A 25,538-nucleotide genomic window follows, 5' to 3' on the forward strand; every position below is an offset into this window, starting at 1 on the left:
GGAATTACCTTGGCATTGAGACATTTGGACTGTAGATCAGCCTGGAAGTGTGAAATGCACTGCAGCAAAAAAGAATGTTATTTCTTTTTTTATTTTTTTTTTAAATTGTGAAAAGTTTATTCAGAGGGTCATTTATTATTCAACCCCTCAAACCACAAGAATTCTATTTGGTTCCACTAAAGTATTAAGAAGTATTTCCGGCACAAAGAACAATGAGCTTCACATGTTTGGATTAATTATCTCTTTTTCCAGCCTTTTCTGACTAATTAAGACCCTCCCCAAACTTGTGAACAGCACTCATACTTGGTCAACATGGGAAAGACAAAGGAGCATTCCAAGGCCATCAGAGACAAGATCGTGGAGGGTCACAAGGCTGGCAAGGGGTACAAAACCCTTTCCAAGGAGTTGGGCCTACCTGTCTCCACTGTTGGGAGCATCATCCGGAAGTGGAAGGCTTATGGAACTACTGTTAGCCTTCCACGGCCTGGACAGCCTTTGAAAGTTTCCACCCGTGCCAAGGCCAGGCTTGTCCGAAGAGTCAAGACTAACCCAAAGACAACAAGGAAGGAGCTCCGGGAAGATCTCATGGCAGTGGGGACATTGGTTTCAGTCAATACCATAAGTAACGTACTCCACCGCAATGGTCTCCGTTCCAGACGAGTCCGTAAGGTACCTTTACTTTCAAAGCGTCATGTCAAGGCTCGTCTACAGTTTGCTCATGATCACTTGGAGGACTCTGAGACAGACTGGTTCAAGGTTCTCTGGTCTGATGAGACCAAGATCGAGATCTTTGGTGCCAACCACACATGTGACGTTTGGAGACTGGATGGCACTGCATACGACCCCAAGAATACCATCCCTACAGTCAAGCATGGTGGTGGCAGCATCATGCTGTGGGGCTGTTTCTCAGCCAAGGGGCCTGGCCATCTGGTCCGCATCCATGGGAAGATTGATAGCACGGCCTACCTGGAGATTTTGGCCAAGAACCTCCGCTCCTCCATCAAGGATCTTAAGATGGGTCGTCATTTCATCTTCCAACAAGACAACGACCCAAAGCACACAGCCAAGAAAACCAAGGCCTGGTTCAAGAGGGAAAAAATCAAGGTGTTGCAGTGGCCTAGTCAGTCTCCTGACCTTAACCCAATTGAAAACTTGTGGAAGGAGCTCAAGATTAAAGTCCACATGAGACACCCAAAGAACCTAGATAACTTGGAGAAAATCTGCATGGAGGAGTGGGCCAAGATAACTCCAGAGACCTGTGCCGGCCTAATCAGGTCTTTATAAAAGACGATTATTAGCTGTAATTGCAAACAAGGGTTATTCCACAAAATATTAAACTTAGGGGTTGAATAATAATTGACCCACACTTTTATGTTGAAAATTTATTAAAATGTAACTGAGCAACATAACTTGTTGGTTTGTAAGATTTATGCATCTGTTAATAAATCCTGCTCTTGTTTGAAGTTTGCAGGCTCTAACTTATTTGCATCTTATCAAACCTGCTAAATCTGCAGGGGGTTGAATACTACTTGTAGGCACTGTATAGCAGAGAGGAGAATATTAAGTAGGATGTAGCTTGAAGTAAAGGTTCAGGAATTAGATGTTAATTATAAGAAGTAATGTAAAATATAGGAATGCTATGTAGATAGATTTTGCTAGTAATAGAAACAGTTAATGTCAGGTTCAGCTCACTGGGTGGGTGGAACTAATGTTGCGCAGAGGGAGTTAATCCCTGATTACAGAGAGAGCTGAGTGTAAGTTCTGCAGAAGGGTTTGAGGACTACACACATGGAAGATTGTCAGGAGCCAGTCAGGGAACCCTGAGGTAACGTCTTTAAGGTCTGGAGCCTAAGACTCACACCGGTGGGCTCAGGGAAGTCACACGACTTGACAGCCATTTAGCCCCAGAAACGGTGAGAGGAAGAGTGTAGGAATGGAGAAACAGGTGCCCGGCAGCTTGAGGGCTAGTTCCAAGATAGTGGGGATAGGTCGACTAAGAGTACCCCAGAGAAACAATAGGCTCAGAACCGCCAGGAGTGAGGCCATGTCTGTCATAGTGTGGAAAGAAAAAACTGTTCAAGTTTTGGTTTACCAAGAGTACTCCGGTGTCACGTGTTTGTCTACTGTGTTTATGACTGGGACCGGCTGCGGTTGATGGACACCAACTCGAAGAGAATAGTAAGTGTTGTACATACTGCCTAGAGTCATACATACACACTGACTCTCTCGGGTGAAGAAATGTGGCTCCCCCATGGGCCGGCATCCATACCTTCCTTCAGAAACATGTGGAATCAGGAGGGGTAGTAGTGGACAACACCTTTAACAATTCTAACTTACTAACAAAAAAAATATGTTCCAAAAATGATGCTGATCTAAAGTAGACATGTGGGAAATGTTTGTTAATTATTTTGTGTGACATAACTCTCTGGTTTAAAGGTATAAAAATTAAAAGTTTGAAAATTACCTAATTTTTGTTACATTTGTGATATTTTTACAATTACTCACAAAAAATATTGTCCTAAATTCAACGCTGTTATAAAGTACAATGTCTCATGAAAAAACAGTCCTAGAATCATCGGGATCCGTTGCAGCGTTCCAGACATATTACATCATAAAGTGGCACAAATTGGCCTGGTCATGAAGGTGAAATCGGGCTGGGTGGAGATGATAGCCCTGACAGTACAAAAAAGCTGAATTTTGTGGATTCTGTTATAATTGAAGGCATTTTTTGTTTCTTTTGTTTACAGGGAAGCCCTTTGACCCCCATTTTTTGCTAAATACTGCAGTTAGCAATATAATCAGTTCCATTGTGTTTGGGGACAGATTTGAGTATGATGATGGAAAGTTCAATAAACTGCTGCGTGTCTTTGAAGATGCCTTAAAAGCAGAAAGTGGATTTTTTGCACAGGTAAGATATGTTAACATACAAAATAAATATTTGTGATAATCGAATCTGTCAGCAGGTTTTTGCTACCTGGTGCCATCTTGTCACCGTAACTACTGATTATCCATACGTCAGAAGCTACGTCACAAGGTCTTAATGCATATCTATGAGAGTCAGAATGAGGCTCTCTTAGACTTGTAATGAGTTGTTAGCTCCGTTGTGCTCAATGAATTAATGCAGCTGCCGGCAGGTCCCAAATTGCCAAGACCGACTGGAGCGGCGGTGATGGAAGTTGAGCAAAAGACAGGGGTCAGGGGATTTACATTTAAAGCATCACTCTAGCAGTGCAATAAAAAAAAACGCTTGAATGGTGCTTTAAATGAGTGGGCTTTACCAATTAGGCGCCCCTCAGTTATGGACTTAAACAATATATGGAGAGACCCAGGAATCAATTTGTCTTTTTGTTTAGACCTAAGCATTACTTAGGGCTACCTAGTAAGGTCCAAGTAGAAAACGCTTGACAAAACTTGATTTAAAGGGTTAATCTCGTGCTGCTCACCTCCTGATGCAGATCACAGAGAGTAAAGGAGGAAGGTGTTCACTTGCTGCGCCAAAGAGATCACTCCAGCAGATGTTCAGATTAATGTCACTTTATTAATCATATGGGTCAACGCGTTTCTGGAGCTTCTGCCCCCTTCATCAGGACCATCAAGAACAAGAAACATCAAATCTGTCCCAAACGGACAAAGACCTGCATTATATAGTGTATATGACGTCATTAAAGCAAAAAAACCGGCGGGAAGCACAGCCACGTTGTCAAAATGTGACGTACTACGGCCAGCCTACTCAATTAAAAAAGAAATAACATGTGTCACCCATCAGAAGACAGGACCGATGTGATGACATCACCATCAACTGAAACAATTAAAATTGAAAAAAATAAATAAATAAATATACATATACATAGATAGGGGGAGACTCCACAAAATATAATAGTGAACACACAATTCACTAAGTGTGCAATCTGGAGTGTAGCGTATACAACCCGTATAAATCTCAGTTATGATGTGTCCAAACTCAAGAGTAGAGAGGTGCACAAACTTAGGGAGCCCTAGGTCTGTAAATCACATTGAAACAGGGATATACGACCGAGCTCAAGCCGCCACCAGAGCATGTGCAATCCTCCCATTGAAAAAAGTATATCTCCCGTGACAGTGCAGTGTATTTATGAATGGGTCTGCAGGAGCACGAAGCCCGCTACAGATCAGTAACCCAGGCAGGGTTCAAGAAAGTTCAGAGCGTGGGAAAAATAGACAGGACGCATGCGTCAGTGATATGAAGCAAGAACCAGGGTTCAATGGAGGGCAGACGCGTGGGAAAAAAACTCCACGCGCATGCGTGGGAGTGAAAGTGAAGAAAAACTCTTTAACCTATCAAAGGAGAGACTAAGCGCCCATTAACCCAGTAAAAAGGGGTATCCAGGGAGTATTGTAAAGATGGTATATGTCTCTGTCTGAGTTAATAAAGAAAAAAGAAAAAAGTGGTGAATCCCCGGAGGGGAACATAGATCCTGTATAGTGGTGTTAAATCATAAAATAAAAGATTATAATGCACCAACCATCACCAATATAAGAAAAATCTCTTTAGAATCAAATGAAAACTATATAAATATATGTACATATATACGGAAATACGGGAGCCCATAATCTTTGGACCAACCTTCAACATATCTCGACAATCAAAATGATATGTAAATCTCAAAACCACATATAGAAAAATTTACATGTACACATCGAAAAATATAATACATCCAACACAAATAAAAACATATACGAAAAATCCATAATAAAACCAAGTCCATGTGATGGTATGATCTCGTGATAAGAAACACATAAATATGATATTAAAATCAACAAAGAAATGACATCATATAATAAAATAATCTCGTAATAAAACACATGAATATGATATTAGAATCAAAAAAGAAGTGACATTATAAAATAACCCTAAAAAATTTTTTAAAAAATCAAAAAAAATTTTTAATATTTAAAAATGACCATAAAATGACTAAAAAGGATTACTGATCCCTCAGGTATAAATTAATGAAATAAGTCAGTAACCTCATTTAGACCCTGGGGCTTTAATGTATTTAACTTATATATCCAATATGTTTCTTTTTTATTAAGGGTATCCATCCTATTGGGAACAAACGGGGGTACTTGTTCTATTGGAGTCACTTTTAGTTTAAACTTCTTCTCATGATATATCGTGGTGTGCCTAGATAGTCCATGTAGTAGGAATCCCACCTTGACATTATGCCTATGGGAATTCATTCTTTTATGTAGGGCTTGAATGGTCCGCCCTACATACCGTTTGCCGCAGTCACATTCGATTAGATAAATTACAAAGTCGGATTGACACGTAAGGTGTCCCTGTATCAAAAATTCCCCACTATCAGGGAGAGAGCCAAAACTGACTCTTCCATGTTGAATAGACCTGCAACAGAGACAATTCTTAGTAAAACACTTGAATGCTCCCATGGGTTTGTCCGTCCCCATAGTACAAGGTGGGTTCCGCAGCCTACTCGGGGCTAGATGATTTTTCAGGTTGGTTGCTCTACGAAAGGTGACACCAGGACGAGCAGGTAACACCTCTTTAAGATAAGGGTCATTTTGTAATATGGACCAGTGCTTCCTTAAAACCCCTTTGATGGCCTCACCATCACAACTAAAAGTGGTCAAAAAATTGGAGGAGAAATTCTCCTTCTGCATGCCTCTCTGCAGCCCCCTGTCCCTTGCATCTAGTGCATCATATTGCGTCTGGCCCCTATTGTCATGATATGCTTTCTTTATAACCTTCAGGGGATAATTCTTATCAATAAACCTATCTTTCAGGATTTTAGCCTGATCCTTGAAGTCTTCATCTCGCGTGCAATTTCTCCTAATCCTATGGTACTGGTTCTTGGGGACATTGAGTAGCCATTTATCATAATGGCCACTATTAAAATTGATATAACTGTTACTATCTACTTTCTTGAAGAAAGTCTTAGTAATAATTGAATTGTTAGCATGCGAGATAGTAAGATCAAGGAAATTGATAGACGTATGATCTATAGTAGGTGAGAATTTTAAACCCCACGTGTTATTCTCAATACCCTCCAAAAACAATGAGCAATTATTTTCGGTATTATCCCAAATAATGAATAGGTCATCAATATATCTTCTATAGACCACTACGTGTCTGAACAACACAGATGAGTAAATATATTGAAGCTCACACAGTCCCATCACTAGATTAGCAAAAGTGGGTGCTGCCCTAGAGCCCATGGCAACGCCACAGCACTGGTGGTACATCGTATCTTGGAAACTAAAGAAATTATTTTCAGAAATAAATCTCATACTGTCAAAGAGAAATTCCTTTTGTGCAACAGGTAGGCGGTCATCAACTTCCAAGAACTGCTTGAAACACTCAAGACCAAGATCATGTGCAATATTGGTATATAAAGATGCAATATCCAGAGTCAGAAATAAAAACGACTCTTTCCAAGTGATGTCCTTTAAAATCCCTATGAGGTGGGGTGAGTCCCTAAGAAAACTCCTTAGATTATTGACATGTGCCCTCATTATGCAGTCCACATAGGCTGCCAGGTTCTCGGTAAGTGACCCGATCCCAGATATAATTGGTCTCCCAGGGGGATTGCTCAGGCATTTATGAATTTTCGGGAGATGATAATAAAATGGCAATGCTGGATTCTTAATATCTAGAAATTTATACTCATCTTGGTTTAGAATCCCCGAGTCTGAGGCCTTTTTTATCAGAGCCCGATATTTTAAAATCGACTCTTGATATGTGGATACCCCCACTATCTCATAATGATTATTATTGGACAGCATCCTCAATGCTTCCTGGATATAACTACTTTTATCCTGTAGGACAATGCCCCCCCCCTTATCCGCATTACGGATCACTAAATTTGTGTTGTTTTTCAAGGAAGACAGTGCCATTTTTTCTTCCCTAGATAGATTTGACCTCATGGGTTGTTTGGTTTTCTGTAATCTCTTAAAATCTTCCAAGACCAAGTCCTTAAAGGTCTTGATGTGGTGCCCTGTACTATGTAGGGGATAAAAGTTCGATTTGACCCTATATTCAGTGTGAAGGAAATCATCACTACTATCACCTTTGTTGTTGGAAATAGGTCTATTCATTTGAAAGTGCCTAGTGAGTGTGAGCTTTCTGATGAATTTCTGGAAATCCACAAAAAGCTCGAAGTCATTGGAAGGCTTAGTAGGGCAGAAAGACAGACCTTTTTTAAGGACGTTAATCTCATTTTTAGACAGGGTATGGCTAGAAAGGTTAAATATACCAAGATTGTCAGTTTTACTTATATGAATTTTTTCTCTTTTTTGCTTGAGCCTAACTCCTGCTCTAGTCCCTCTGCAGTGTTTTTTCTTTTTGCTCCTCTGGGAGTCATAAATTTCGTGATAGGCATCTGTGAAACCCTGGCAAGGGGTAAAAAAGGCACGCAAACATCATTCTTATGAGTATTATCAATGGTGATCAAGCCATCAGTAGAGGTACTTGGCTCAGATAAAGATGTCTCAAAACAGGGATCACAATCAGTCATCTCAGATGAAGCAGGTAAAGGTAGAAAATCATTGTGCACTGATATATCTAATAAGTCTATAAAGTCATTATCCGGGAGATCCCCTTTCTGTACAGGGGTAACAATTGTATCCAAACAAGAAAGAGATTCCCTATTTTTCCGGATTCTCTCAATCTGTAGTCTTAGAGACTCGACCTGTAGTCTTGTATCCTCAAAATCAATGGGTACTCTGGAGGGAGGGGGAGCTACAGAGGCAGCTGCAGCATGATCTCCCTTGATGGAAGCAACATCTACAGTAGACTCCGCAAAAACCTCCTCCGTGTCTCCAACTGATATAGGTACATGAGGAGGGTTGCCCACATTGGGCGTAACAATAGAGGTACCTCTGGGCATGGCAGCATTGACCCCTTTAATAATATCTTTCCTGTTACGTGACACTGTACTATTCTTATGATACTTGCTATTAAAGAAGTTCCTATAGCTCCCCTGCGATCTGGGTCTACGAGCAGGAGGATCTCTGACGGTGGTCTCTGTCTCTCCCTCCTGTGTTTTTTTGGGGATCATATCAGTCCTGTCCCTTTGTAATTTCTTAGCCTTACGAAAAATAGTGTCTTGCTCTAATTGAATCAGTTTAGTGTTAATGTCAGAATTCAATATTTTGAACTCTGGATGTAGATCATATTTATTCAGGTCTTTATAAAGTTCTGCAATGTTCCTGGATGCCTCAGTAGCAATCATATTACGTTTTTTGAACAGACATTGCAACATGCTCTGCATACAATTCCTTAGGATAGTGTCCCACTCATTGGAGAACAAAGGATCAGTAGGAAAGGGCGACTCATGTTTGATTCTGAGCCCCCTGGGACAGAGTTTTTCTTCCATGTAAATAGTTAAAAACCGGGCATCAAGCCCAAACCGAAGTTCCTCCTTAAGTAAATCTTCCAAACGAAGAAACAATTTCTTCATCATAGCAGTATCTTCTTCTGAATAAATATCGGGCAAATCAAGCTCCCAGTCAATATTGTGTATCTCTGGGGTACCTACGGTTTGAAGGATCAACTTCTCCCTTGATGACAGTCGATTATTGAAGTAATCCATTAAAACAAAACGACCCTCTGCTGCTCCGTCCACAGATAAAGAAGATCTGGTCTTGCCAGGTCCAGTAGTACCGCAACGTGGAGAAGACTGTGGAAAAACCAAGCGCAATAGGGTTTTACCCCAATATGTACGGGGTGGGGAGGGGGGAGTCAAGGTACTCACCAAATGCAGTTGTGCAAGCCACAACTACTATAAAAGCATGTATTTTGCGGATCCCAGGCAGCAGCCACCAGCAGACAGCAGATCACAGAGAGTAAAGGAGGAAGGTGTTCACTTTTTTAAAAAAATTTTTAGGGTTATTTTATAATGTCACTTCTTTTTTGATTCTAATATCATATTCATGTGTTTTATTACGAGATTATTTTATTATATGATGTCATTTCTTTGTTGATTTTAATATCATATTTATGTGTTTCTTATCACGAGATCATACCATCACATGGACTTGGTTTTATTATGGATTTTTCGTATATGTTTTTATTTGTGTTGGATGTATTATATTTTTCGATGTGTACATGTAAATTTTTCTATATGTGGTTTTGAGATTTACATATCATTTTGATTGTCGAGATATGTTGAAGGTTGGTCCAAAGATTATGGGCTCCCGTATTTCCGTATATATGTACATATATTTATATAGTTTTCATTTGATTCTAAAGAGATTTTTCTTATATTGGTGATGGTTGGTGCATTATAATCTTTTATTTTATGATTTAACACCACTATACAGGATCTATGTTCCCCTCCGGGGATTCACCACTTTTTTCTTTATTAACTCAGACAGAGACATATACCATCTTTACAATACTCCCTGGATACCCCTTTTTACTGGGTTAATGGGCGCTTAGTCTCTCCTTTGATAGGTTAAAGAGTTTTTCTTCACTTTCACTCCCACGCATGCGCGTGGAGTTTTTTTCCCACGCGTCTGCCCTCCATTGAACCCTGGTTCTTGCTTCATATCACTGACGCATGCGTCCTGTCTATTTTTCCCACGCTCTGAACTTTCTTGAACCCTGCCTGGGTTACTGATCTGTAGCGGGCTTCGTGCTCCTGCAGACCCATTCATAAATACACTGCACTGTCACGGGAGATATACTTTTTTTAATGGGAGGATTGCACATGCTCTGGTGGCGGCTTGAGCTCGGTCGTATATCCCTGTTTCAATGTGATTTACAGACCTAGGGCTCCCTAAGTTTGTGCACCTCTCTACTCTTGAGTTTGGACACATCATAACTGAGATTTATACGGGTTGTATACGCTACACTCCGGATTGCACACTTAGTGAATTGTGTGTTCACTATTATATTTTGTGGAGTCTCCCCCTATCTATGTATATGTATATTTATTTATTTATTTTTTTCAATTTTAATTGTTTCAGTTGATGGTGATGTCATCACATCGGTCCTGTCTTGTGATGGGTGACACATGTTATTTCTTTTTTAATTGAGTAGGCTGGCCGTAGTACGTCACATTTTGACAACGTGGCTGTGCTTCCCGCCGGTTTTTTTGCTTTAATGACGTCATATACACTATATAATGCAGGTCTTTGTCCGTTTGGGACAGATTTGATGTTTCTTGTTCTTGATGGTCCTGATGAAGGGGGCAGAAGCTCCAGAAACGCGTTGACCCATATGATTAATAAAGTGACATTAATCTGAACATCTGCTGGAGTGATCTCTTTGGCGCAGCAAGTGAACACCTTCCTCCTTTACTCTCTGTGATCTGCTGTCTGCTGGTGGCTGCTGCCTGGGATCCGCAAAATACATGCTTTTATAGTAGTTGTGGCTTGCACAACTGCATTTGGTGAGTACCTTGACTCCCCCCTCCCCACCCCGTACATATTGGGGTAAAACCCTATTGCGCTTGGTTTTTCCACAGTCTTCTCCACGTTGCACCTCCTGATGCAGAATGATGTCAACTCTATGAATACCAGTGTGCACAATCGGAAATTAGTGTGGCTGGAGAACCCCTTTAATTCATTAATAAATGTGAGATCTGCTTGATATGGAATGATTTTTAACACCAGCTAGGTTATTGGAAAGCTATTAACCCTTCATACCTAGATGGAGATATATAATATTTTTTTTTTTGGTAGGTGGTTTCTGCTATTCCTTGCCTGCGGCACATACCTGGGCTGGTCGAGAAGGTTTTCCAGCCTCAAATATTTATGAAGGCATATGTTTCAGACATGGTTTCAGAGCAAAGAAACACTTGGGACCCTGGATACACAAGACACTTCATTGATGCTTTTTTGCTGGAAATGGAGAAAGTAGGTGTTCTGTCCTTGCTACAAGTTACTATGGGTGGTGTGTAGTCTGACTGCAGGTAAGGCCGGAGTCACACATTGACATTCATGACTGAGTGCCATCCGATTTACGTAGTCAAATCGAGCATGCTGCAATTATTTTCTCCTTGGTCCAAGGAAAAAAAATCGGACATATGCACCACCCCATAGAATAACATTGCTTTTAGTGCAATCTGATGTTTTGTTGGATTGTACTCAGACTGAAAATACTGCCTGACTTTAGCCTTTGAGCCAATGCACACGACCGTATTTTCCGTCTACTGCTATCTGGGAAAAAAATGGACAACACTTGGACCAACGAAAACCAATGAGTGTAGATGACCAATTTTTTTCAGTGTCCGTGAAAGAAATTGCAGTACGCATGATTTTCGTATGAGACGTATTCAAGATCCATTCAACTCCGTGGATTCAAGAAAAAATCTGATATCAACACATCATATCCGAGTTTTATGGACACATTGCAATTCTGTAGCATAGGAAACTGTAAATGGTCCTGTAAATTATTAAAAGCTGCTACTGTAAAAAAAACAAACAAAAAAAACAAAAACCGATTGCCCACAGATGACATGTGAGGAAATAATTTGTCCCACTTTTTTGGATGAAAATTGGACCTACTCTTTTACGACTACGTTCCCACGATGAGGTTTTGTGAGTTTGGATGTTGTAGAATTTCTGCAGCATTTTTTCACCTATTATGTAAATTAGGTTACATCCTTTGTTATGCATGTATTTTATTGTACAATTTTTATGTGTTTTTTCACGTTTTTGACGCATTTTTTGTCTTTTTTTGGTGTGTCATGTTAAAAATTAAGCTGCTTTGTTTTTTTATATTTCTGGTATTTGGCTTTGACAAAACTTTATTTATATACTTACACCGTGTGCAGAATTATTAGGCAAGTTGTATTTCAGGGGATATTTTTTTATTATTCATCAACAACTATTTTCTCAATCAACCAGAAAGACTCATAAATATCAAAGCTTAATATTTTTGGAAGTTGGAGTGGTTTTTTTTTTAGATTTGGCTATCTTAGGAGGATATCTGTTTGTGCAGGTAACTATTACTGTGCAGAATTATTAGACAACTTAATAAGAACCAAATATATTCCCATCTCACTAAACTAATATAACTGCACAAAATTTAGAAATAAACATTTCTGACATGCAAAAACAAAGCCCAAAAAAATTAGTGACCAATATAGCCACCCTTCTTTATGATAACACTCAACAGCCTACCATCCATAGATTCTGTCAGTTGCTTGATCTGTTTACAATCAACATTGCATGCAGCAGCCGCCATAGCCTCCCAGACACTGTTCGAGAGGTGTACTGTTTTCCCTCCCTGTAGTTCTCACATTTTATGAAGGACCACAGGTTCTCTATGGGGTTCAGATCAGGTGAACAAGGGGTGCCATGTCATTATTTTTTCATCTTTTAGACCTGTACTGGCCAGCCACGCTGTGGAGTAGTTGGATGCATGTGATGGAGTATTGTCCTGCATGAAAATCATGTTTTTCTTTAATGATACCAAGTTCTTTCTGCACCACTGCTTGAAGAAGTTGTCTTCCAGAAACTGGTAGTAGGTCTGGGAGTTGAGCTTCACTCCATCCTCAACCCGAAAAAGTCCCACAAGTTCATCTTTGATGATACCAGTTCATACCGTAACCCCACCTCCACCTTGCTGGCGTCTGAGTCGGAGTGGAGCTCTCTGCCCTTTACTGATCCAGCCTCTGGCCCATCCATCTGGCCCATCAAGAGTCACTCTCATTTCATCAGTCCATAAAACCTTTGAAAAATCATTCTTAAGATATTTATTGGACTAGTCTTGATGTTTTATCGTATGTTTCTTGTTCAAAGGTGGCTGTTTTTCAGCCTTCCTTACCTTGGCCATGTCCCTGAGTACGGCACACCTTGTGCTTTTTGATACTCCAGTAACGTTTCAGCTCTGAACTATGACCAAACTGGTGGCAAATGGCATCTTGGCAGCTTCACGCTTGATTTTCCTCAATTCATGAGCAGTTACTTTACGCCTTTTTTGCCCAACACGCTTCTTGCGACCCTGTTGGCTATTTGCCATGAAACGCTTGTTTGTTTGGTGATCATGCTTCAAAGGTTTGGCAATTTCAAGACTGCTGCATCCCTCTGCAAGACATCTCACAGTTATGGACTTTTCAGAGCGCGTCAAATGTCTCTTCTGACCCATTTTGCCAAAGGAAAGGAAGTTGCCTAATAATTAAGCACACCTTATATAGGGTGTTTATGTCATTACACCACACACCTCCTCATTACAGAGATGCACATCACCTGATTTACTTAATAGGTAGTTGGCTCTCAAGCCTATACAGCTTGGAGTAGGACAACGTATAAAAATTATCATGTGATAAAAATACTCATTTGCCTAATAGTTCTGCACACAGTGTAGAACACTGATTCACACTGTGTGCCTCATTACTGTCTTGGAGAAAACCACTGTTAAGATTGTGTACAAGTTGTTTTTGAGACTCCAGCATATGCACATCCCTTTCCAGGGGTGAAGCATCTGGCAACATTTATAAAGGGTGTTGATGTCATTACACCACACCTCTCCTCATTACAGAGATGCACATCACCTGATTTACTTAATTGGTAGTTGGCTCTCAAGCCTATACAGCTTGGAATAGGACAACATGTATAAAAAATATCATGTGATCAAAACACTAATTTGCCTAATAATTCTGGACACAGTGTATGTGCGGATTACATGCATTTTTGATGCGTTCCTGCAGCGGAAACGTACTAAAAATGCATGTGCTTTTTTACCTGCAGATTTTCAAGAACTAATGCAAGTCTATGGGAAAAATCTACACATAGAACTCAGCGTACCTGCAGGGGAAAATTTGCATAATGTGGATTTGAAACCTGCACCGTAGATCAGTTTACGCTGAGTAAAAAAAGCATAGTGGACAGGAGATTTCAATAAATCACATCCCCCTTTGCTGGAACTATAAGGTGCTGCATCTGTGAAACAGAAAAAATACACTCAGTGTCAAAAACTCACTAAAAACCCATCTTGGGCACATAGCCATAGAACTTGCAATATATTGTTCTATATACTGTAATAACAAAGAATTGTAATATTTTTTTCTATGGCTAGGCTTCACATGAATACCAACATGGCAGCCATGGTGGCTTCACTAGGCCTAGAGAAGCAAATGCAATCTATCGGTACCTAGTGTCAGAGCTGTGCTCTACTTCTTCTCAGGTAGATGATGTGGATCGGCCGATTCTGAGAGTAACGGTTAACACACCAAGACAAGACACGTCCGTAGTGTATCAAATAACTCTGCTCTTTAATAAAGAAAATGGACGGTTTCTTATACCTTTCAAGCTGATTACGCAATATGAGACATGTGATATGGTTGCACAATCTTAGATAGATACCAAATTAGGCCATGATGCTCAGGCCACAAAGAATCGTGTCACCCGTGGAGCTAATTAGGGCACGGGATGGTGCAATCTACATGCCTTTGTCATTGATTGATAGCAGCTTTTAAGAGATCGCTGTGTTGGAGGTGGATGCTGGCTGTGTAACACAGTCAGCATGCTCTTTGTGTGCAGTGGCCTCAGGTCTTGAGCCTGCTGTATACACAGGTACCTGACATAAGACGTGTAAACTTATTCCTTTGTCTGTAAGGGATGATGACGTTGGAGACATGACTGTAGATTTCAACAATTACTGTTCATATTGGGATAAGAACCCCGTGACCAAGACAGTAGATCAGAGCAGTTTAGGCTCATTTACACAATGGCCTCCGATGAGCATTGCATCCGGGTTTCTGATGGAATCTCTGAAAATCAAGATTTCAATAGAAACCTCTGACAGAGCTGCCACAAAGCCATTCATTTAGATGAAGCTGACTCAGTTACTTTGGAAAATTGAAATCCTAATGCGGTGCTCAGCAGACAGTACTGTATTTGTGACACTAGCCTTAGCTCCACCGAAACATGTACGAAAACTATTGTCAAACAATATCAATAAAACAGCGAGTAAATAAACACTAATGTGTTTATATTTTGTCTGCATTTTCATAGGCAAAGGGCGACAAAGATAGCAGCTTTAATGAGAAAAGCCTTGTGGTTACAACAATTGATTTGTTTACAGCTGGCATAGAAACTACAACCACCACATCGAGATGGGCTCTGCTGTTCATGATTCTCTACCCAGAAGTCCAGCGTAAGTAGCTTCATAAAAGAAAGTAACTTTAGGGCTGGAGTCACACTTGCATGTGACTCACATGAGGATCACATCACACTGCCTGGACCAATCGCCAGCTCTCCTGATCTGAGCGTGTGAGTTTCTTGTATTACTATGCTAAAATGCTCCTGTCAGGAGAGCCAGCGGCCAGTCTGGGCTGTGTGATGCGATCTTCGCGAGAGTCGCATGAAAGTGTGACTCCAGTCTTAACGGTAGAATCTCTGCATCAAAAATATTAATAATCTGGAGGTAATAGTCACTGTGTAATCAGGGTATATGACAGAATTAAAGCCATTGTGGGGTTTAAACCTCCTATTTTCAAAGTAGAGGGATCTAGTTAGTCCACACATAAATGTGTACACCTCCTTTTTCCCATGCCGGTACAGTAGAGCGCTGTGTAATCAGCGAGTTTTCAGAAAACCCACGAAACTAAACACTGACAGAACACTTAAAATGCGTGCCAAAAAGCTTTCTTTACCTACTTTCACCATTTTCCCCTTTTTCTCAAGTTACTAAGTTTTGTTTGTTTTCAATCAAATTCTTGCAAATTAGATTTTACTTTCTTTACAAGTTCTATTAGTTCCAAAATTCTAAATCAAAGATCAATGTGACATTCTCGGCCTCGTTCACACTCACCTTTTGACATTTCACCTGTCTATTCCTTTTTTAGGAATGGAGAAACAGAATTTATGTAAAACGTGTACAAACGGAAGCACAGAGACCCCATTGATTACTATGAAGTACGTCTGAGTTTATTTATGTTAGTTTTAGAATGGAAGAAAAAGTTCTGCATGAGGCGCTTTTTTTTCTGTTCCAAAATCGGTCACATGCCGATGTATTCCACATGAACCCTATGATAATCAGTGGCGTGCCTCTGCTTCTGTTTTCAGCGGTTATGCAATTGATCCCTCTTCTTGATTGATTCTCTTTGGTTGCTCCTAAAAACAGAAAAGACAAATGGAATGTTTATTTGCAAGTGTGAACGTAGCTTAAAGTCATTTTTTATCAACCCATGTTTAAAAAATAGTTTTCCCTTAGAAACGTATAGACAGTAATACTTAAAATATACTCCTATTTAGGGAGAGTTCACAAAGAGATTGATGAAGTGATTGGCAGAAATAGAAAACCAACAATGGCGGATGTCCTGAGCATGCCGTACACTAATGCTGTCATCCACGAAGTTCAACGCTGTGGAGATATTTTTCCAGTCGCTGCTTATCACATGTCATATAGGAATACAGAAATAGGGGGATATTTCATCCCAAAGGTAACACTTTATATTTATATGTTTTTGATATTATAAATTAACTAAATCCTTCCTTGGATGTTTGTATTATGCTCACTATCACAGTCAAATTCCTTTTTTTACACTGATCAATGGAACAATACTGTTTGAAAAATGAAAAAAAGAGAAAGTTTCTACAAAGTGATCTATAGTAGTTGCAATGTTTAACCAGAAACAACTGAATGTATATTTCTTTTCAAATTGAGTCCATGTTTATTCAGTGTATTCCCAGTGCTCCAAGTGATTGACAGGTCTCTCCTTACGTTCGTACATAGGAAAAAAATCTGTCAGTCAAAGGTAACAGACAGTAAGACTGCCATCTGCGCCAGGGGTGAGCTATTACACATTGCCAAACTTCTGCCGCACATTCTGAGACCGGAAATAGTGCCGATCTCTGCATCATAACCCCTCCTGTGCTATATCCCTCAGCCAATCAGGTCCCACTGGGGGGAGGTCTTAATTGGGTGGACTGTCAGTGGAGGTTTTTCCACTGTAGTGTATTATTAACGCCTATTATTCTTTCTCGGAGGCGGCTTTGTTAATGTTCTCGTGACGACTCTTCCACTGTTTATATTAATGAGCTTTATACTCACCTGAAGAATTAACATGTCACTTCTTCCAAACCCTGAAGTGGTTAAAAGAAGTGATTTAAGACGGAACATATGAACAATTTTCATTTTATGGTGTGTTTTTGAGGTGCTTTTTCAATCAGATTCCGGGTGGACCTTGCCTGAAAAAGATGTCATATGCACATACCCTTAAGGCCCCGTTACATGCAATGACGTATCTAACGATATATCGCCGGGGTCACGGATTCCGTGACGCACATCTGGCATCGTTAGCGACGTCATTGCGTGAGACACATACGAGCGTCCGTTAACGATGGAAAATACTCACCAAATCGCCCATCGTTGACACGTCGTTCATTTTCAAAAAATCGTTGATTGTTGAGGACGCAGGTAGTTTGTCGTTCCCGAGGCAGCACACATCGCTACGTGTGACACCTACACGACGAACTACAGCTTACCTGCTTACCTGCGGCCGCGAGTAATGAGGAAGGAAGAAGATCTGCAGCATGTTATGGCCGCTCATCTCCGCCCCTCCGCTTCTATTGGGCGGCCGCTTAGAGACGCTGCTGTGACGTCGCACGAACCGCCCCCATACAAAGGAGGCGGTTCGCCGGCCCCAGCGACGTTGCTAGGCAGGTAAGTCCGTGTGACGGCTCCTAACGATATTGTGCGCCACGGGCAGTGATTTGCCTGTGACGCACAACCGACGTGGGCGGGTGCTTTCACGAGCGACATCGCTAGCGATGTCGCTGCGTGTAAAGCACCCTTTAGAGTGGTTTCTTTGTAGTAGTTCTGTTCACCGGTCTGTTACATTTGTCAGTCCTGAACAACCACTATTAATGATCAGGTAACTAATAGCAGCCATCAGGCTACTTGGTTCTCCTTATTATGTATGGGGTGATACAATGTTCAGATGTGGCAAAGCAATAAAACTGATTAGTGTGCATTATCTTAAAGGTGTTCTCAAGGAATGTGAGAAAATTGGCCTTTTGTCAAAGGAGCATCATTGTGAACCAACATACCTCACTCAGCTGTGGAGCAGGGCTGTGACAAGAGAAAAACAAAATCTCCATGCTGACCTAGCATAACTGTTTTATTTCTCCTGCTTCATCCTCTTTTGTGCTTATTAGTACATATTATACATAGTTACATAGTTACTTAGGTTGAAAAAAGACCTAGGTCCATCTAGTTCAACTTTCCTTCATCAATTCTACATTTTGTCTCTAAGTAATTTATAACTGACAATGTTATGTGTACTGAGGAAATCATCCAGAGCTTTTTTAAAAGCTGTTATAGTATCTGCCATTACTACCTCTTGTGGTAGGGCATTCCACAGTCTGACTGCTCTAACTGTAAAGAACCCTTTCCTATTTAACTGCAAGAATCGCTTTTCTTCCACTCGCAGTGAGTGCCCCCTGCTCCTCAGTATCGTCTTTGGAAGGAATAAGTCATGTGTCAGTTCTTTATATTGACCACACATGTATTTATACATATAAATGAGATCTCCTCTAATACTTCTTTTTTCTTAGCTAAACAAATCAAACTTTTTCAACCTCTCATCATATAGGAGGCCTTCCATTCCTTGTAGTAGTCTAGTTGCCCGCCTTTGAACTGACTCTAACTTCTGAATGTCCTTTTTAAAATGTGGGGCATAAAACTGGATTCTAGATGTGGCCTAACAAGTGATTTATAGAGGGGTAACAAAACGTTTGGGTCACAGGATATAATCTCTCTTTTTATACACCCTAATATCTTGGTTGCTTTTGCAGGTGCTCCCTGACATTGAGTACTGCTGCTCAGCGCTTACTTGCAACCAGAATACCCAATTCCTTCTCCTGTTCTTGTGACGCCCCTGAGGCTTCAGTCACCACAGGGTACTGCACCTCACTTAAGGTGCGATACTCATCCTGGGTATTGAGGAGTTCGGTGTCGTTTCCACATTCAAACATTCCATAACAATACAGCAGGTTGCCCTCCCAACTGTGGACAGGGCTAGGGTTGGGTCTTAGAGTTGCCACCAAAAAACTGGTGCATCCACCCACTAGTGACAGGAACTTGGGGATGGGAGGTGCAGCCACTAGAAGGAGAGGGAGGAGGTCACTTACACATAAGAGAGTTTTCCCCTGACACAGGTTGGGGAAGGAAGCAGGAGGGCTTACCGATGGAATCTGTCGGACATAGGAGCAAATACAGGGAGAGCTTAGTTGTACGCTCGGGACAGGCGCAGTACAGGGTACGGAGCCCTAGGGTGGTGTATGTTTCAGGTTGCGCCACCAGAATCCGACAGACAGGGGGAATTTTAAGTCCCTCTGGCCACCACAAGAATCCCGGAGCACAGTAGGATAATAAAGCCCAGGTCATGATTAAGCCTAAGCCACAAGGCAAGAAAATCGGAGCGAATGGAATGCGATAAAACATCGCATTCCACTCTGACCAATATTAAACTTTGTGCTTGCACCCATGAGCAATTATTTTCTCAGCCCTAATCGTACCAAGAAAATAGTCGCAGTATGCTGCAGGTGCAACGCGATCCTAGTTTCTCTCTCACCCATTCAAGTCTATGGGGCGAGAGAAAAATCGCACTGCAGTCACATTACACCGGTGTAATGCGAGCGCAGAGCGAGAATGGCAATAGCCGGTAACGGAGGAGAGAGGGAGATAAATCCCTCCCTCTCCTCTGCAGCACTGGCCCTCCCCTCCTCAGCGCTGGACTGCCCCTCCTCAGTGCCAGCCCGCCCCCCGCAGCTGTGGTCCAATCTCATGATTGGACATCAGTCGCAATGACACTCGCATGACACTCGGCTCCTGCTGTGCTGCCAGCATGACCCAAGTGTCATACGAGGATCACAGTTGTCCCTGTGTGGCTCTGGCCTTACAGTCAGGCCCCACACGGACTCGCACTAACTGCAGACGGGACGGGTACCTTAATACCGAACAAGCACTTCAGGTCACGGGGATCCACACAAGAAAGGAAGTAAGGGGCCACAATCCCCAACACCGGCAATGACTTCTGAATTATCCGGGATCAGCTGGGGACCATCATGGCAGAGACCGGCACTCTAAGGGTGACAACTGGACAATGAGTAAAAACCTTGAACCGCAGCTACTGAGTGAGTCCTTCATTGCCGGCATCATCACCCCGTGCTCCGGTGCCAATGGTCACTACCACCCCCCATCATCCTCCCTGGGGCCCAGCTCCACCTGTGGGGAGCTGCACCATCCCAGCTGCGACACCCTGGCCGCACACAACAGGTGGCATCACAAGACAACTACAACTCACATCATCCACTTTCCCTTTTGTGGACACTTCGGGGTCACGAAACCTGGCAAGAGCCACCCGTGACAACCCCCTGACCCTACATCGGCCCGTTGACGAGTATTCCCCAAGGCCCCGTGGGGTGCTCCATTCTGTTGTCCCGAGTTTACTTCTATTTAATGTATACGCAGCTATAGGATTACTCCGTCCTAGGAGCATTACTTTACATTTATCAACATTAAATCTCGTTTGCCATTTATTTGTTTACCCATTCTGTACAGTCAGTCTGACGGTGTTACAGCAGGGGGTGGAGGTTGACTGAGCAGCAGGACTGAGGCTCTGTGCTCAGTTAGAAGGGAAATGTCACAGCTCTGATCAGTGGCTGAGTGACAAATGTTTGTTCACTTTGCTGCTTCTCTGACAGTTGTCACATTTCTCTGTGTTTAAAGGGGACCTACAGTATCATCAGATTTGGCAACTATAAGCTGTGGCCACCACCATTGCCCTGTTGTATACAACATTCCAGAATACTGTATATAAGTGCCCAGACCGTTGTGTAGAACGTAAAAAACACTTTTATAATATTCACCTAGGGGGCGGTCTGGTCCAATGGGTGTCGCTGCTCACCGGTCTGGCCCCTTCTCTCTGCGGTAATTGCTGTCCTCCTTTTTCTGAGGCCCGTGTGCATGATGCATCTTACGTCATTGATCAAGCATTAAGGTCTTGCAGGCGCACTGAGTAGGGAAGATCAAAGTATTATAGTGCTCATGCGCGGGGGCGGTCTTTAACCTTTCCTCGCGCCTGCGCATTACAGTACTTTGATCTGCCATCTGCAGGGCAGATCAAAGTGTGATTGTACAGGACCGCAATGTCGGCCTGTGTAGATGACATAGACACGTCATCCATACTAGATTGGGTAGAAGGAGGACGGAGATTGCAGCAGAGAGGAGGCGCCGGATCGGAGAGCAGCAACACCCATTTGACTGGACCTTAGGTGAGTATTATAAAAGTGTTTTTATTATATAAACTTCATATAGCGGTCATCTGATGAGGCAGAGCTGCAGAGGGAGTAGGAGAGGGAACTAATAAGACAGGAACTGTGCCTCAAACTGATCCAGACTTCATACACCAACCACTCTGAGGAGGCAGAGCTTCAGGGAGGAGTAAGAGGGGAGGAACTAATAAGGCAGGAGTTGTGCCTCACACTGATCCAGACTCCATATTAGTGATTGGCAAGTCAGGTCGTTTGGCTTCGCAAACCTAAAATAGCTGAATCTTTTGGTTCACTTGAGGTCACAGCTGGGGTACCATGGGAACTGCTAGCTGTGACATCAGGTGAACTCAGAGACATCACCATTTTCACAGCTGCGGCTCTGTCAGTGTGTCTTGGAGGTCGCAGTGAGTGGTCATGTGACGCCCTGGGCAAGCCAGGGGTCACAGGTCATAACATCACACGCACCCCACATTCCCTGCAGGTACACACTAGGTCAAAACACAAAACCTTGTTGCCTTCCTCCAGGGGCTGGTGTCCACACCAGGGGGTGGGCCAGGCGGTTGGCTCCACCCACCGAGGAGTTCACAGCTCTGGAGGCGGGAAAACCAGGCAGATCAGCTAGGGAAGTGAAGGAGTAAACAAGCAGATGAGTGTTAGAGTTGAAAGGAAGTGAAGTGAAGTGGTAAAGGAGCAAGAGAAAGTGACAGCAAGAAGCCTGAAGTTAGTCCGGGTGTGTGCCCCGGACTGAGACAGCAAGGTTGGCAGACGGCGGTGACCATCTGCAGGCGAGACTGATTGGAGGTTGCCGAAAGGACCGTGGACGGGTGGTGACCCGGCGGTACCGGAGCGGTATATGAAGATTAGTCAGCACCAGGGCAGGGGCCTTTCGGATCCCGGCAAGGCTAGGAGTCGCCATAATTTTCCAAATCCGTCAGTGAAGGGGACGACTGTCTCCCAACAACCAAGTCCCGATTGAAGGCAACAGTCCGACCGTTAAGGGGAGACACCGCCACCGCCAAGGCACCAGTTTCCCAGGGCCAGCGCCTGCGGGCAAGAGTGGAGCTCCTCCGGCTCATATCTAAGCTGGGGAGCAGGTTACCAGTGGGAACCCATCGCTACCAAACAACAACACATAAGTGCAGGGAAGAGACCGTCACCGTCAACTGCAGGGGATATCAGCAGCGCAACCGTCTGAGGGACCCGTCCAACCAGCCATTTGTTTACCGAGAACTGTGTCGTGTTTACTGGCTGAGTGAGTACTTCCGTGCCGTGCGGCACAGCGCTGCCCCTGCACCTCCACAGGCCCCATAGCCTGCCTGTCCACCATCCAACACCCCATCACTGGGCCCCGGGATCACCAACCCCTACCCATGGAGGGGCAACACAACAACTGGCTGCTCCATACCATCACTCCCGGGATCCCCAGCCAGAGCAGCGGTGGTGTACACCTAATCACCACAACCGTGGGTGGCGTCACGGACAATAAACTATCTGTCACGCTCCCCGGGTCCTCACCCCCGTTCCCCGGCTCACCTGCCACGCTCTCCGCTCCCCAGTCACCGGATTCCGTCCGTCCCAGGGCCCCGGGCCCCCGATCCCGGCGCCCGACAGCTTCCCTGGTCCGGGCCGGCTCCCCTGCGTCCTCCTCGCAGCCTCCTTCCCTGGCTTCTGGCACCCGGGCGGCGCGCATGCGCATTAGGGCGCGCGCGCGGTCACTGACCCTTTCTTAAAGGGCCAGCGTCCATTAACAGGAAATGAGGTTGCACAGGTACAGGGTATATAAGGGGTCATTGTCCAAGGGGGCGGGGCCTGATCTTCGTGTTCCCTGAGCTAGGAGTCAGGTCTCCTGGTGTTACTGTGCTCGTACTCACCTATCTCTCTTTGTAGAGCCGTGCCTGCTTCGCCATCCAGTCTGCCGTGTCCTGATCCCCGCACGCTGTCCGTCTGCCATCTGACAGTCCGTACCATCCCGGATCCCTGCGGTGACCCGTCATCTTGCTCCAGAGGTTCCGGACCCCGCCTGATATCACCTCGGCCTCCGAACCGGAGCTACGTCACCAAGACCACCTTCTGTGACTCCGTGGTCCCTGGGACTCCTCCGCTGCCTTCACTTGCACGGACTGTTCTACCGCCCATGCAGATTGACCGAGTACGACAGTCTGAACAGCGTCGAGCAGAGCGGCTCGCCAAGGGCCTCTGCTTTTACTGCGGAGAGGGCACACACCTGCTACGCGCCTGTCCAGAGAGGCCGGGAAACTCCAAAGCCTAGGGTTGGTAGGAGAGGCCACCCTAGGTGCTGGGACTCTCTCAGACCCGGTTATGTGGACTGTGCAAGTGTCAACGGGAGAGACACGGTTCACGGCTGAGGCATACCTCGATTCCGGGGCAGCAGGCAATTTCATTCAGCAGGCCACGGTGGACAAGTACCAGCTGCCTGTTACTCCACTTGACAAACCCCTCGTGATAGCCTCTGTGGATGGGAGACCCCTCTCTGATACCATCTCCTGGGTCACCAGACCGGTCGAACTACGTATCGGTGCCCTGCACACCGAGAACATCTCTCTCTACGTCCTTCCACACATGTCCCATCAAATCCTGCTGGGACTTCCCTGGTTGCGGACACACGAACCCTCAGTCAGCTGGGGTACTGGCGAAATCACCCGATGGGGTCCTTCTTGTCATGAGAAGTGTCTGAAGTCCATACCACACATCCGACGACCTCCGGTTCCAGAGAACCTACCGGAACTGCCCTCGGCCTATTGGTCCTTCGCAGACGTTTTCGACAAGAAGGAGTCTGAGGTACTTCCGCCACACCGTCCCTACGATTGTGCCATCGACCTGCTCCCAGGAACAACACCACCTCGAGGACGGATATATCCGTTGTCCCCAGCCGAAACCAGGGCCATGTCTACCTACATCACAGAGAGCCTGGCTAAGGGATTCATCCGGAGATCCTCCTCTCCTGCGGGAGCGGGCTTCTTCTTCGTTAAGAAGAAAGAGGGTGACCTACGCCCCTGCATCGACTACCGGGGTCTGAATCAGATCACCGTAAAGAACAAGTATCCTCTGCCGCTCATCCCCGAATTGTTCGACCGGCTCAGAGGAGCCCGTGTGTTCACCAAACTGGATCTTCGGGGTGCTTACAACCTAGTTCGTATCCGCTCTGGGGACGAATGGAAGACCGCGTTTAATACTCGCGATGGGCACTATGAATACTGCGTGATGCCCTTCGGCCTATGTAATGCACCAGCAGTCTTCCAAGAATTGGTGAACGACATCTTCCGGGACCTCCTCTACGTCTGTGTAGTAGTGTATCTGGATGACATCCTTATCTACTCTCCGGACCTCCAGACCCACAGAGAGAACGTCCAGCTGGTCCTACAACGACTGAGAGAGAATCGTCTATACGCCAAATATGAGAAGTGTGTCTTTGAGCAGTCTTCTCTCCCTTTCCTGGGATACATCATCTCGGGTACTGGACTGCAAATGGATCCTAAGAAGGTGTCCTCCATACTCAACTGGCCTCCCCCTTCTGGACTAAAGGCAATCCAACGGTTCCTGGGATTTGCCAACTACTACCGCCAGTTCATCCCTCACTTCTCTGCCCTGACTGCTCCTCTCTCCGCTTTGACCAAAAAGGAGGCTAATCCAAAGGACTGGTCACCTGCGGCCGACGCCGCGTTTTGCTCACTGAAGCGAGCATTTGCCTCCGCTCCTGTACTCCACCGTCCGGAGTTAAACCGCCAGTTCACCTTGGAGGTGGATGCCTCCTCCTCGGGAGCCGGAGCAGTGCTCATGCAAAAGTCCTCCTCCGGGAAGATGGTTACATGCGGTTTCTTCTCCAAGAGCTTCTCTGCACCTGAACGTAATTACACCATCGGTGACCGAGAACTATTGGCGGTCAAACTGGCTCTGGAGGAATGGCGCTACCTCCTGGAAGGAGCAGTGTACCCCGTGATTATCTACACGGACCACAAGAACCTGGAATACCTACGGTCCGCTCAGCGACTGAACCCACGGCAAGCCAGGTGGTCCTTATTCTTTGCCAGGTTCGACTTCCAGCTCCATTTCCGACCCGCAGACAAGAATGTACGTGCGGATGCCTTGTCTAGGTCTTTCATGCCCATGGAGCAGGAGGAGGAGACTACCCAGCCTATCATCCCTCCTAGCAAGATTATTCCGGTGGCCCCTGTCACCCTGGCCCAGATACCGCCCGGAAAGACCTATGTCTCTGAGACTGACAGGCAAAAGGTGTTACACTGGGGTCATGCCTCGAAAACAGCCGGTCATGCAGGCCAGAAGAGAACATGGGG

General features: G+C 44.3%; 1 protein-coding gene across 3 annotated transcripts in view; it reads left to right on the plus strand.

Annotated features, from left to right (window-relative positions):
- LOC142249911 (cytochrome P450 2D15-like) overlaps positions 1-25,538 on the plus strand; it is a 106,055-nt gene that overhangs the window by 66,667 nt on the left and 13,850 nt on the right. For 2 of the 3 annotated variants that reach the window (XM_075321886.1, XM_075321888.1), the window contains exons 4-7: positions 2,748-2,908; positions 10,681-10,854; positions 14,959-15,100; positions 16,201-16,388. In XM_075321886.1, coding sequence (XP_075178001.1) covers positions 2,748-2,908; positions 10,681-10,854; positions 14,959-15,100; positions 16,201-16,388 — 665 coding nt within the window. The remainder of the gene's footprint in view (positions 1-2,747; positions 2,909-10,680; positions 10,855-14,958; positions 15,101-16,200; positions 16,389-25,538) is intronic. The other variant, XM_075321887.1, reaches the window with a different exon arrangement.

Source organism: Anomaloglossus baeobatrachus, chromosome 8 (genome assembly GCF_048569485.1).
Source record: "Anomaloglossus baeobatrachus isolate aAnoBae1 chromosome 8, aAnoBae1.hap1, whole genome shotgun sequence".
NCBI lineage: Eukaryota > Metazoa > Chordata > Amphibia > Anura > Aromobatidae > Anomaloglossus > Anomaloglossus baeobatrachus.